The sequence below is a fragment of the Phoenix dactylifera genome, chromosome 7 (genome assembly GCF_051530095.1).
Source record: "Phoenix dactylifera cultivar Ajwa chromosome 7, Ajwa_hap1_PhDact_Kaust_v1.1, whole genome shotgun sequence".
NCBI lineage: Eukaryota > Viridiplantae > Streptophyta > Magnoliopsida > Arecales > Arecaceae > Phoenix > Phoenix dactylifera.
Window position 1 is genome coordinate 7638838 of NC_143196.1, and position 14282 is coordinate 7653119.

Genomic DNA, 14282 nt, shown 5'->3' on the forward strand with positions numbered 1-14282 from the left:
AGCAATTATTGTTGGGTTTGACATGAGATTAATAAGCCTAGCAATATAATGGTCGTCACCTCCTTTCTTGAGTTGAAGAGTCGTGCATCCACTTTGTTTTGGAACCCATAAATTACAACTCATCAATTTCTTGGACAATTCATCAATTAGAAAAGAAATGGACCAACCTTGGACTACTCACTCACTTCATAACCTACAAGTTCATGAAATTATAGGCAATTTCGAGTCTCATTCGGCATACAACCAGAGTAACCCCCTCCAACCTTAGGAAGCCCATGTACAACCGAGGAAAAATACAATTAGCTAGTTGGAACCTTGAGCAATAATAAAATTATCCTTGTTCCCCCTACCATCACCTTACAATATTTATATGAAATCCACGCATATTTTTCCGGCGAGAGCATATGACTATTACCAATTAAAAGACACAAGATCGAGAGTAAGGGCATATTTGGTTAAGAAAAAATAGATCTCGAAATAAGAATGCATGCTTTGGTTGAAAAGTTATAAGATGAGAATGTTCTAATTTTCTAAAATTCAATTTCTATTTTTTTAGTATTCAAATTTTATTTTGTTTCTGATTTTAATTTCGTTCAAGAATCATATAGGTCAAAAAAATATGGCTATTTGGGTTTCTATTTTAATTAATTCCGATTCCGACTGTGGTCGCAAATAAAATACGCCCTAAATTCTAACCGGATGATCAAACCAGACCCGAAAGCCATTCGGCTTGGATCCGGGTTAGGGTGCAATTATTCGTTACTCCCTTCTATGGTTGTTTGTCAAAAAGAAATGAGGAAGGTGACTCGAAGACTCCAGAGACTTCTCCATGAAATCCCCCTTAATAAAATCCAACCGAACCCCTTCCTTTAAACCCTGACCACTCTCCTCCGCCCATTCGAAGCCTTAAACCCTCAAAAGCCTCCATCATCTCCGAGACCGCCGCTAAGAAGGGAGTTAGAGGGGTTGAAAGAAAGAAAAGAGGAGCAAATGCTGGGGGTTTCGAGGCGATCCGTCTCCGCTGCTCGACACCGAGCCCTGGCTCGCGCCACCTCCACCTCTTCTTCCTCCTCCTCCTCCGCCTCTCCGTCCTACCCCAACTCGGTATGCCAAAGATTCTGAATTCCTTCAATCCTAGGATTTATGATTTCTCTTTCCCTTTTTTTTTCAACCACGAATTTTTAGATCTGATGAGCGGGAGTCGATTTATTGACTTTATTGTGTATTTTCATTTTCTTATTAGTGGTTTTATTTTTTGAATGGAGGTTTTATATTAGGTTATTTCCATTTTGGTTCTTTTTCTTGCTTATTGAATGGAATAGCTTTTGTGTGGCTTGGCGTAGTTTGCGGGCTGAATCAACTTTTGTTATCGTGATGATAAAGGAGTTGATTGATTTCATTTGGAATTTTGAAGCCTTTCTTCATATAATTAATTAAAAAATAAAATTTGGACTTCTTCGATTATATTTAGCTTATGCTGTATTCATTTTTTTATAAAAATATGTATAAGAAATGGAAATGGAATTCAATAAATGATTTTTTTTTAAAAAATAAAATTTGGAATTTTTTAGTTGCTTTTGTGCAACGGTTTTTGCAATATGAACAGCATGATCCCCATTAGTTTTCATAACGTAAGTGTGCTTTTTTCATTATGTACAAATGAATCTTCTTTTGTACAGTACAAAAGAATCATTTTTGAAGTAAATTTATGGAAATGGAGTTTGATCAGTTGATGGGAAGTAAATACTGAATGTATTAGAATTGTGTCAATAGGGTGAAAAATATGCGAAATTTCTTAATGGATCATGTATAGAATGTGAATACTTGCGACTCTTATAATTATAACTTTTGACTTTTATTGTGACTCGTCACTATAGTTTGTGAAAGAGATCTCATAATTGTTCTTTGGATTTCTGAAGCAGTACAAGCAGGGAACCTTGAGAATGAATAGATTGCATAAATGCATGCAATTTTCAGTTTAAGTTCGTATATATTTTTGTACTCAAAGATGTTATGTGGCATGTTTTAGATTATATTTCCCACGCTGCCTCGCTATCTGTCTAAATTTGAACAATTGTGTTTTACTAAATTGATTTTTGTACTTTTAACAACATGTAACCAAAAGGTTTTTTCCTTTTTCCCCCAAGCTAAACCTTTGGTGCTTGAGCGGAATTTTGAATCATTAAAGCTATATATTTTTTATTTCATTCTTGTTTTGTTTACTATCAGATGACAACTGCACAACATCTTTAACTGGCATTTTGCTATCTCCCTTACTTGCAATTTGCTTATTGTACTAAACTAGATAATTGATTATTGGTGTTCCCAGAAGTTAATGTGACATCTCTATGGATTAAATTTGCCTAACCAATGCTTTGTGTTTTTTTTCTTTCTTTTAGTTAATGGAGAACAAGGACAAACTTCCTCAGTTTCAAACTAGATGGTTTTCTATGTTTTCTGCACCAAAAAACAATGACCCAAACCATGCAATGCATCTAAATATTCGAAATGGCACTCTTGTTAGCAACCGTTATGTGTCGACTACTGCAGCAGTTGATACATCTGATCCACCTTGTGAGAAATATGAGTACCAGGCTGAGGTATCTAGTCCATTTCTAGAGTTGAGATCACTTCTTCATCTCTTGTAGTTTTAAGAGACTGCTGGCCTCAAACATTTCTTCATGGTTTTGTATATGGCAGGTTAGTCGCCTCATGGACCTCATAGTTCATAGCTTATACAGCAACAAAGAAGTATTTCTTCGGGAGTTGGTTAGGTATGTGGAATTTGACTCTATACTACTGTCATTTTAGAGATGCCTCATTTTCAAATAGTTTTTTTTATATATATTCTTTATTGGAACATCAATTTGATATTTTGATCATATTGATACTTTTCTTGCTGTATAAATTCTAATCATTTTGCATGCTGGTTGCTTTAACTGTTTACTTAATTTGTCTCAGAAACAGTGTGAACTTTCAGAAAAGTGTGGTTAGGCACAATATTTTACATGCTCATATTCAAGACCAATCCACTGTTTTCGTCATGCAATATGCCATGTTTTAACTGATGTAAAATGGCCCGTGATGGTGCAAACTGATTTCTGGTACATCACCTAAATGCTAAAATAAATGTTCATCTTAACAAGTTAAATATGTGTGGATGAGACTTTTGTCAGAGCATCTAAAGGTTTCTAAGTTTATTTCCATAATAGACATCTGCTAGTGGGTAACTTGTCCAAATTCTTGTGGACCTAATTTTTTTTTTTGGCATCTTTTCTCTTTTCTGATGAGCAGCAATGCAAGTGATGCACTTGACAAGTTACGTTTTTTGAGTGTAACTGAACCTGAACTACTGAAGGATGCTGTTGACCTTGACATCCGTATCCAAACTGACAAAGACAATGGGATAATCACAATTACGTAAGTTTTCTTTTTCAGTTGCAATTATTAGCAACATGGTTGCTCTTCTTGTATGCTAAAGAGATACCTTCAACATATTTTTTGTATTTTTTTTAGGGATACTGGTATAGGTATGACCAGACAAGAACTTGTTGACTCTTTAGGAACTATTGCACATAGCGGAACAGCAAAGTTTCTAAAATCATTGAAGGTATGATGCACCTAACGATGCCCTTCATGTTCCTTGTCTGCTGACATTAATATAGTTGATTCACATAGATAATACCTATATTTGAGTCTTCAACTACAGGAGAGTCAAGAAGCTGGTGCTGACAGCACTCTGATTGGCCAATTTGGTGTTGGTTTTTATTCAGCATTCCTTGTTTCCGACAGGGTATATTCTTAACCAGTCATCTTGTATTTTCTAGCATATTTTTTTCCTCTAAATAATGCAGCAATAAATGTTTTCTAGCTGTAAACATCTTAAGCTCATTTTTTCAAGTTCATGTTCATGCACTTGTGGTAAATTATTTGTTTATTCTTTTTCATATTTTTACTGATTGCCATTTCTTTGACCTACAGGTTGTTGTTTCAACGAAGAGCCCAAAATCAGATAAGCAGTATGTGTGGGAGGCAGAGGCTGGTGCTAGTTCTTATATGATTCGAGAGGAAACAGACCCAGAAAAACTCCTTCCAAGAGGGACTCGTCTCATGTTGTACCTTAAGGTCTCTAATATACTTGACTAATTGCTTCCAACTGACTGCCATTATTCCAAAACTCATATTCTAATATCTCCATTTGTGCATTTATCAGCATGATGACAAGGGTTTTGCTCATCCTGAAAGGATCCAGAAACTTGTGAAGAACTACTCACAATTTGTTTCTTTCCCAATATATACATGGCAAGAGAAGGGCTTTACTAAAGAGGTAAACAGCATTTGGGAAAAGTTGACATTACCTTAGCACATTGTCTATCTGAACATAAGTGAAAAAAATCTGAATATAAGGTTTTGGGGCTATATTCTGCTAGTAATGAACTATACATAACTCCTTCTTTGTATTTTATTATTTGCATCAGATTGAAGTTGATGAGGATCCTGCTGAAGCTAATAAGGTTGGGGAGGAAGATACCAAAGCTGAGGTAAATGCATGGAATTTTGATGGTGTTGTAGATTCTAGCTATGTCTCTATGCTTCTGATGTTGTGGTGGTAAACTGATTGCTATCTAATAATTTATTTGGGTTTGATCGTGATGTTCATATAGAAGAAGAAGAAGACCAAGAAAGTTGTGGAGAGGTATTGGGACTGGGAGCTTACAAATGAAACCCAGCCTATATGGGTGAGTGAGTTTTTTTTTTTTTTGCATAAATATTGAAGTTCTTTGATAACAAAGATCAAATCAAATCAAATCAAGTGGCATATATTCAGTCATGTTTGTGTGCAGCTTCGCAACCCTAAAGATGTCACTACTGAGGAGTACAATGAGTTCTACAAGAAGACTTTCGATGAATACTTGGATCCTATGGCCTCGTCACACTTCACCACAGAGGTATGCTGCTTGTTTTCCTTTTTTTTTTTGTGTTTTGTAAAAGGGACGTTTGTTGAGTAAGGAGGTACTAAAGCTGAAAGATTCTCATATCTGATGTTTCTTTGATTGGTTTATTTGCTGCTACCTTGACTACATACTTCACATAAAGTAATATAGTAATGTAGGGTGACATTTGCATTTGTCACGTGCACATGGTCTCAGATCTGATAGAGTAATCAGTCGGCTCCCTCTCATAGTCCGATTATCACACTATTGCATGTATGGTAGTATAAAATTTTGCATCTAAATTTTGGTAGGAAAAAGTATTCTAAGAAATCGAAGATTTAAAATGTACTAGGGCTTTGATGTATAAAGATTGTAGACTAATATACTCTTGTACCCTTCCATAGCCTTGAGTTACAAGAAAGTATCAGATTGCTTTGATGTTCCCTTGTGCTGGAAAAATATTCCCTCCAGAAGAAACTAACGTATACAAGAAGCTTTAGCTCATTAAGTTCTGTTTTCTTATGAGATCTCCTAAACCTTGGTTCGTATGCTAGGCCCAGGTCAAGAGAGTGCAAAAGTCTCTAACTCATTTCTTGCTACTGTATTGTCTTGTTCCTGTTGAAGGAAAATACCCTTGGAATGCAACTTGTTCATGTCACCATCTGCACAGGCCTGTTCCGTTACATGCATACATACACATGCGTGCTTGTGTCCTTTTTTGTTTTTGGTGCACACCTGCACGCCCTCACATGTACATGTGCTCTGATTTGCACCTAATAATTCTCTCTGTGATGTCCTGGTTGTCCCACTGAAACTTTTATTGTTATTTTGGCAGAACTTGATTTATTGTTTCTCTAAGCCTCTTCAAATTACTTATTGCAGGGTGAGGTGGAATTCAGATCTATTCTTTTCGTTCCTGCCACAAGAAAGGATGACATAGTTAACACAAAGACAAAGAACATTAGGCTTTATGTCAAGCGTGTATTCATATCCGATGATTTCGATGGAGAACTTGTAAGAAGGATGTTCACCCCTTAATATATAGCCTCAACACTTATATTTCTTTCATTTTTGTTTAAGGAAATTCATATTCATCCATTTTGTTGTTCAGTTCCCAAGATATCTGAGCTTTGTCAAAGGTGTTGTTGATTCAAATGACCTTCCACTGAATGTCTCACGAGAGATCCTTCAAGAAAGTCGGATTGTAAGAACATTTGCTGGATCTGCTGAATCTCAAGTTATTCTTCACCTTCTCCTGAACATGTTTGGAATTGCCAAGGCTTATTATATTGGTTGCTCTCTATTATTGTCTTGATAGGTGCGCATCATGAGAAAGCGGTTGGTTCGGAAGGCCTTTGATATGATACTGGGCATTTCTCTTAGCGAAAACAAAGAAGTAAGGTGTCCTTTTTATTTGCTTTAAAACTAATTTGTGGGTAATTCTGCTGTTAGGACCGCATTCTCGCTATTCAGAGTCTAGTCCATGTTTCTCACATGCCCAGTTCCCAACATAGTTGAGCAATCTTTTTTCCCCCCAATATATTCCTGTTTCAATATCTCTATTTTTTCCACTTGTTTTAGGACTATGAGAAGTTCTGGGACAACTTTGGCAAATTTCTCAAACTGGGCTGCATAGAAGATCACTCGAATCACAAACGCCTTGCTCCACTTCTTCGGTTCTTCTCTTCTCAGAGTGAGGAAGAGTTAATTAGCTTAGACGAATATGTTGAGAATATGAAACCAGAACAGAAGGATATCTACTACATTGCAGCAGACAGCTTGACAAGTGCAAGAAATGCTCCTTTCCTGGAGAGACTTCTTGAAAAGGATTTTGAGGTATACTCATCATACTGTTGTGACATATTCTCTCATAAATAGAACAATTTATCATATTTGTCTATATGCCAAGATTTTCTCCAGTTTTTCTCACAACTCCTCATGTGTTGTTTATTAACCTTTTTTCTCTGATTTCCTTTGTTGCAGGTGCTATTTTTAGTTGATCCCATGGATGAAGTCGCCATCCAAAACCTGAAGTCCTATAAGGAGAAGAACTTTGTTGATATCAGCAAGGAAGACTTGGACCTAGGTTAGTTATTACTTCCTTCTTTTTCATTTATGATCAAGCATCCTGTATAAACTATGTAGGTGCATCAATGGCCAGTGTGAATCGTGGTTTCCCTGAGGTCTCCTGTATGAACTATGTAGCCGCATCAATTGTTAGTGTCTCATGGTATTTCTTGAAGATCTAAAACTGTGAAAATCTATGCTACTAACTTGAGTTTTACGTGTATCATATTATATAAAGGGAGTTTTGAATTTTGGAGGACGTTGGATTCCATCTATGAACTTGTTTTGACTAACATGTCCTAAAGTTAATCTAAAGTACCTTCACTTGTCAAAGGAAAAATAAGAAGGAAAATGGGCTTCAAATATCCAAAGCTTGTCTCGAACAGTCCCATACCATAGGGCCTCTTTGTTCCCATTCAAGTTATAGTTTGAATCTTGTGTCCCGGCTTCTAAACTTTTTCGAAAAACACAACCTAGATACTTGGAAAATTTTCCTTCATATACTTTTATCAGTTTATTCTATTTTTACTGTCTCTATTTTACATTTTAAGCATAATTTATTATTTTATTCTATTTCCTATATTCATTTTTGCATATCTCATTTAATAATATTTTTCCTCCCACATAATTGCACATGATGGTTTGCTGGTATGTATATTACAAGCAGTTAATTCAAGCTTCACTGAACGACCACCTGCCTATTATGTTAAATGAAGGTCTCCATTGCTTCAGTTTCAACTAATTGCAGGGTGTATTTGTTTCCACTTTGAGTAGCTGAACTTGTGGTCTAAGCACTTAAGTTCTCACAAGTTAAATTCTGCTGTTTGTTTTGGAGCAACTTGGTGCATAGGAAGTAAAATTTTGGGCACAAAGCTATCATTAAATTATTAATAGTGATGATTATTATTTAAATACTGCATAAACGGTGCATTTGTAAGAGAAGAATGAATGGTAGGGCATCAAAGCATCATTAATGTCCTGCTTTCCCAGATGAAACTTGACTTTGGAGTCCCCTAGGCTAGGTCAAGTTTGGCAATTTTGCTGCAGTTGGAGTTCAAGTTCCTTACTTCAGCTGTTCACTTGCAAACACGCCCTAATAATCAAGTGGAGCCTGGAAAGATTTTGTGCCGAGTGTTATTTCATTTATTTTTTAATTGTTATGTTGATAGATGTGGTGTCTGCTATAAATCATTGTTGCCAGGTGATAAGAATGAGGAAAAGGATAAGGAAATTAAGCAGGAATTTGCCCAGACCTGTGACTGGATCAAGAAGAGACTGGGAGACAAGGTTGCTCGTGTTGACATTTCCAGTCGCCTTAGGAGCTCTCCATGTGTTCTTGTTTCTGGGAAGTTTGGCTGGTCTGCTAATATGGAGAGGCAAGTCTCTCATAACTATGCAGCTCGTCATGACAGCAGTCATTATACATTATTTAATGGGTTTTTATGCTTTCGGTCTGCTGCAGGTTAATGAGGTCACAGACCCTTGGAGACGTTTCAAGCTTGGAGTTTATGCGTTCAAGAAGGGTATTTGAAATTAATCCGGAACATCCTATAATCAATGACTTGAATGTAAGTCAGCTATTATTTGTAGATAACACTCATTTTCTTTCAGTTTCAAGGCTTGAGTATGAAGCTTATACTTAGGAATATCTGTGGAAATGAAAAAAAAAAGGTTATAGAGTCAACTCTATCAAAACTGGACATCTGAATTGATTTTTCACCTTAACGCAAACAATTTAGGTCTTTTAACAGCTACATATGGTGTTAATTATATCATGATTGCATCTATATATTATCACTGAAACCATATTGAGAAGCTCCTAATGATAATTAGCAGGAGCTAGTGCAATTTGTCAATGTGCATCTGTAAACAACCCGACATGGCTGAAATTTAGATCCTCAAATCCTTAATTTGATTTTTCTGCGGAAATGCAGGTTGCATGCAGGACTTGCCCTGATGATCCTGAGGCTCTGAGGGCTATCGATCTTTTATTTGACACGGCTCTGATTTCTAGTGGCTTCACTGTAAGTATTTATTTTCCATTAAGCCTATATTTCAGGTACTTACAACTAAGCTTATGTTTTTGGGATTATGTATACATTTCATTTCCTATTAGTTTAAAACATCTGCACCACATGTCTTTCTATTAAGTCTCAATTGTTTTTTGGGTCATGAGCTCTGACAAATGCTATCAAGTATTTTGCTGGCAATTCTATTTAAACCTAAGTTTTTGTTTTCCAGTTAAGGGCTGTCTCTGCTACTTGGTAGAAAAAATGAACTGTCCGCGGGACTAGATAATTGGTTATGTGACCTTAGAAATTATGCAAATAGCTTAATTTGAATTAGAAGTCTCTTTTGTATAGATAATTATTTGTATGGAGTTCTGCATGGATTCCAGTCCCAAGTGCAGAAGCTTAACTAGAAACAAAACGTTTAATCGCTTCAAAGATAAGCCAGGAGGCACTTGACTGATATAGCTTGATTGTAATTCAACTCTTTTTGGGAAGTCACATGTCACTATCTGAATTCTTTAGACATTCTCCTGAAACAGTCTTTTCCGTCTGCTATTGAAGATTTATTCAAATTGCTTGTCATGGATTACTGTAAAATATTAAAAGAGATTGTTCGAATGTGCCGCCTCAAATTTCTCAGGCCTTGAACCGTTACTTGAATCTCAGTGGATTTTCTGTCCATTTCTTAGTTGTTTATATTCTCTCTCTCTTGTTTGTATTTTGTGTATAAAAGTTGGAAATTCAACACAGTTATGTAGTGCTATGATGCACACTAGTCATGCATTCTGATTAATTCTGGGGTCATCTGGTGGGACTTTTTTGGGAGTCTTCTAAGCTCTTGTTGCACTTTTAATCTTATATCTGTACTATTGCAGCCTGATAACCCAACGGAACTCGGTGGAAAGATCTATGAGATGATGGGAACTGCTCTTTCTGGCAAATGGGCGTCCACAACCCCTGGGGTGGAGCATGTGCGACCACACCAGTCTGCAGGATCTCAAAACCCTGAGGCATTTGAAGCTGAGGTCGTGCAAGAAACCGGTGGTCAGAAATGAGAATCTTGCATGTTAGTAATTTTCCATGGTAGAGTCGGTAGTCTGTCTTTTCACGACGCTTCAATTATAGAAAACTTCGTGATTGATACATAGATGAGTGAGTAATCAAAGAATGTAACAGAACAGAAGCAAATGTCTTGGTAATCAGGCATTTATTTCAGTGCTTTTGGACATTTACACACCTTGTTGCTAGATTGAGATTCAGAAAACAAGTTGTCTTTGTTCCTTTGTGGAAAAATTTTAATGGTCTAATAGTTCATTTTTATCTTCTACAAGGAAAAGTTGGATAGGTGTTGGTAATGATAGCTGATATATTCTTAGAGTGTTGGATGCCACATTGGAGTTACTTTGTGGGATTCCGGCTTGTGTTGCTCCTCCAAATCTTGGAAATTATGCCCTCTGATTCTCCTGGATGTTTTTATTCAGGCAACGTATGCTGCACCTGACCCAACCAAAAAAAAAGGGAAATTAGGGAAACAAGGATTAATAGCTATGTCACCAAAATTAGGGAAAAAAAGGATTAATAGCTATGTCAAATTAGTGGTATAAGCATGGAAATGTGTGTTATCATTAATAAAAAAGGATATGGGTCATAATCCTGTCAAGTTATGAAATATTTTATCATCTTTTTTGTAGTTACTGTAACTTCTAAATTGCTTGATCGATGACGTTTGTCATCATTCCATGAGACTTATTGGGGCATGTGCTTTAATGGTTGAGGTTAGATCCTTCTACCCATGCTCTCAAATTTTGTGTAAGATTTTCGAGTAATTTTCCCTTATGGTTATGCGTCGTTTTGTTGAAACTTGGAAGTGCTGTTCAAACTGTACAAATTCAACCAACCGCTGGTGGATCGCATTTTTTCTTGGTTGATTTGAGAATCATGACTTGGCTGCTTTCTTGGTTGGGATCCAGCAAGTAGCGACCTCACGACTTTGTGACTTGGAGAATGTATCTGATACAATCTTGACCTGATAAGGTTAACGACTTATAAAAACTTTTCTTAGAATCTAATTTCTTGATTCCTATAGGGTCAGATTTGGTTATAGCAAGTGTCACCTACCAGACCGATGATAATCACATAGCATGATCAGGGTATTCATGCCATTGAAGATTAATTAATGAGATCTAGGAAACATGCACCATCATAAAAACTCACTCTCAGGCATTGGAACACACATCCAAGCCCTAACAAACCCTAGATATAGGAAAAACACCTGCAAGTCCTAGCGAACTCTAGAAGACCCAAGTCTTAGAGAACCTGACATCCTAAGATACTTGCAAGTTCTAAGCACACCATGATGCGTATTTGCGACACCTCAAAGGCTCTCAGTCATCAGTATACACTGTCACACAAACTCTACTCGTCCGAATACCTGCAAGTTTGCTCCTTGCATACGAGCCACATTAATGCATAATGGTGCAAGTATGGTAAATTATATCGATTCCTAAAAATCTCCTCCTTTATGCCCCGAAGACACCAAGGACAGCCATGTCATGCAATAAACATACCCTGCTTATCGACGAACAACGTCTCAATTGCTACTTGATAGCAGACTAATGCATATGGGCATGCCAAATGGGCAACAAGTCAATGCCTTATCAGCATCCATAAAATGAAATATGAGTAGTATAATACAATAATATATTCATGCCATGGATGTCGCATATGTAATGCAATAGCTCAACATGTAACACTATCTCTCACTCTATATTATGTACTTAAGAGTTCTGCATGCATTCCGATGTCAAAACAGAACAACTTACAATATCACCAACATGCTTGAACCTCTGAGGTTCCATGGTTCTAAAGTCATGGACACCAGTAACCACCCCAATGCCAATCACAAGGAAAATCTAATTTATAATCAAATAACATATTTAGTCAAATAATAATTGATATCGCACAGGTCATGCATCTTACAAGAACAATAGACTTCCACTCTTACCACTTGATATTGCTACAACAACATGGCAAAGGTAATCAGTCCTCAATTGAGAACCAAAAGTTTACTGCATCAATCATTGCTTTATGAAAGATTCAGGAAGAATCATTCTATCAATTACTCCCACCAACTCTGGTGATACTAAGATCTATGATTAACTCCACTATCCCTAAAATCATAAACAATTGAAATATTTTTATTGGTCTTGAAAACTACAGAATATCAAACTAAGGATTGTACAAGAATGAAGAAGAGCAATGGGAAGAGATTACACACTATGTATATATGTATGTATATGTATGTATGTATGTATGTGTATGTATGTATGTATATTGGGATGGCAATGGATTGGGTAGGCACTTGCCTTATATTTGCCTCGGAGTGGGGTGGGGTGGGTAGAGTTAACCGGGTGAGTTGGACAATTATATATATATATATATATATATATATATATGTGTGTGTGTGTGTGTGTGTGTGTGTGGAGTCATTACGAGCCCTGAAAGGACTCTTAAAGATAGCCGAGCAACATATTTCCTTTACCAAAGCCATTGAATCATTGCTCTGATGATCTCTGAGACATTTATCATAAGACCTGGATGTGGAGTCCTAATGGGACTAAATAATTTAGTTAAAGAAAGTTTTCGTTGGTGGCTGTGATGTTTCTAATTAACCCAATAACATTAAAAACCATGAAGTGATGGAACTTAATTTCGCATAATTTTCTTATAGATTAAATATTTATCATTAATCAGGTTCCCTCTTTCGGGTTTCTATTGAAGTGATTAAGAATGGGAATATGACATTTTTCTTCTAATTAAGCCTTTCTTCTAATTAAGCCTTCATTTGAGTTGGATGCTGGCACCATTTGCTCTTTGCTCTCCAATTGATAAACATATAGATAAGACATTTCATCTAAAAACTCATAGAAATGAATAATGCATATGAGGATAATATAATAAATTTGGACATGCTATAATGTATAACAATAAGACATTATGGCAACAATTATGTTGAAGGGTTGCTGACATAGAAGGACCAAACTCTTGGGGCTATGAGACTCTTAGTTTCCCCTCTTACACTCTCTCCCTGATAGTTGCTGCTAGTTTCATTTTATTTGAAAGCCAACTTTTGTGGTTCACTATAATTTGAGATGCATCAGGTGCCATCCTTGGAGTTGGGTGGCAAGCTGCAACACAATGTCATGGTTTTTAAGGATTTAGCTAAGCTATAGCTTGATTTCTGTTATTCAGAGTATAACATTCTATTTTCACATTCATATTTCTGTTTGGCACATATTATTTTCTATTAGAATATGTGGAATGATATATTTTAAGAAAATTCGAACTCTCTAAACATAAGGGTAAAACAAGCATAACTGAGTTGGGGAGTAAAGCTTAGTTTACTCTATATAGATAGGATGTTGATGTTTAAAGACGTTAAAAAAGTGCAAGGTAGAGGGCTGACCACATTCATTAACACTTCATCGCGAAAGGTGATTTTTTTTAGGCCAATAAGATGACATATTATTAATCCAAAAAGAGAAAAATCTTAAATACTGTGTTTACAAGGATTATATCCTTTTATTATAGTTCAAGTACATGTTGACATATGATAGCATATATATATATATTAATCTTGAAAGGAGGTGTGTCAGTTTCCACGTATACACGAAATAACAATCATGACTTGGTTGTAATTGAGAAACATTTGTCATGCATGTAGGTGCTAAAGTAGTCACCCACATCCATTAATTAGCAGCTATATATATATAAGGATTTTGCCATTTGATACTGGCCGTTCTTTCCTTGATAGTAAATCCGTACATATTTGTTGGAGCAGCAACTTCTTGTTCCATCGCAAACAATTGCTTCAACTCCTAAGGTCCCATATCCTCCTATGCAATGGTCTCGAGTTGATTGAAGGCTTTCTCTTTGGAATTAAGGAAAGCCAATTCTCGCTAGGGTAAATGCGCGGTCTTGACCACCATGATTTGGGTACAACAGGATCTGTATCTCCATTTTCTCCCTAAGATAGTAGCAAGGGTTAGTAATTTGTAGGTGACCTGCTCATTTTCAATGCTCAAATATTATCATTAATTAATAAATCAACATACAAGTGGCATAAACCAAAACCTTAGACAAATTTATATGAAATTCTTCAAAATATCTCTTATTTCATATGAGTATGCAATAATCGCCATAATATACCTCCTACTAATAATGCTTATTAATAAAATTTATTATAAAACCAAACTTTAGAAAATCAAGG

At 36.2% G+C, this 14282-nt stretch overlaps 1 protein-coding gene across 1 annotated transcript; it reads left to right on the plus strand.

The window, feature by feature from the left end:
• Positions 1–789: 789 nt before the first annotated feature.
• LOC103714924 (heat shock protein 90-6, mitochondrial) lies at positions 790–10306 on the plus strand. Its single transcript, XM_008802394.6, has 20 exons — positions 790–1104; positions 2400–2600; positions 2701–2774; positions 3295–3420; positions 3517–3610; positions 3710–3793; positions 3982–4125; positions 4214–4327; positions 4479–4541; positions 4665–4739; positions 4845–4949; positions 5817–5948; positions 6046–6138; positions 6253–6330; positions 6516–6770; positions 6918–7020; positions 8203–8377; positions 8464–8569; positions 8936–9025; positions 9889–10306. The coding sequence occupies exons 1-20, from the start codon at positions 991–993 to the stop codon at positions 10066–10068; spliced, it is 2406 nt and encodes an 801-aa protein (XP_008800616.4). The 5' UTR covers positions 790–990; the 3' UTR covers positions 10069–10306.
• The last annotated feature ends 3976 nt before the right edge of the window (positions 10307–14282 follow it).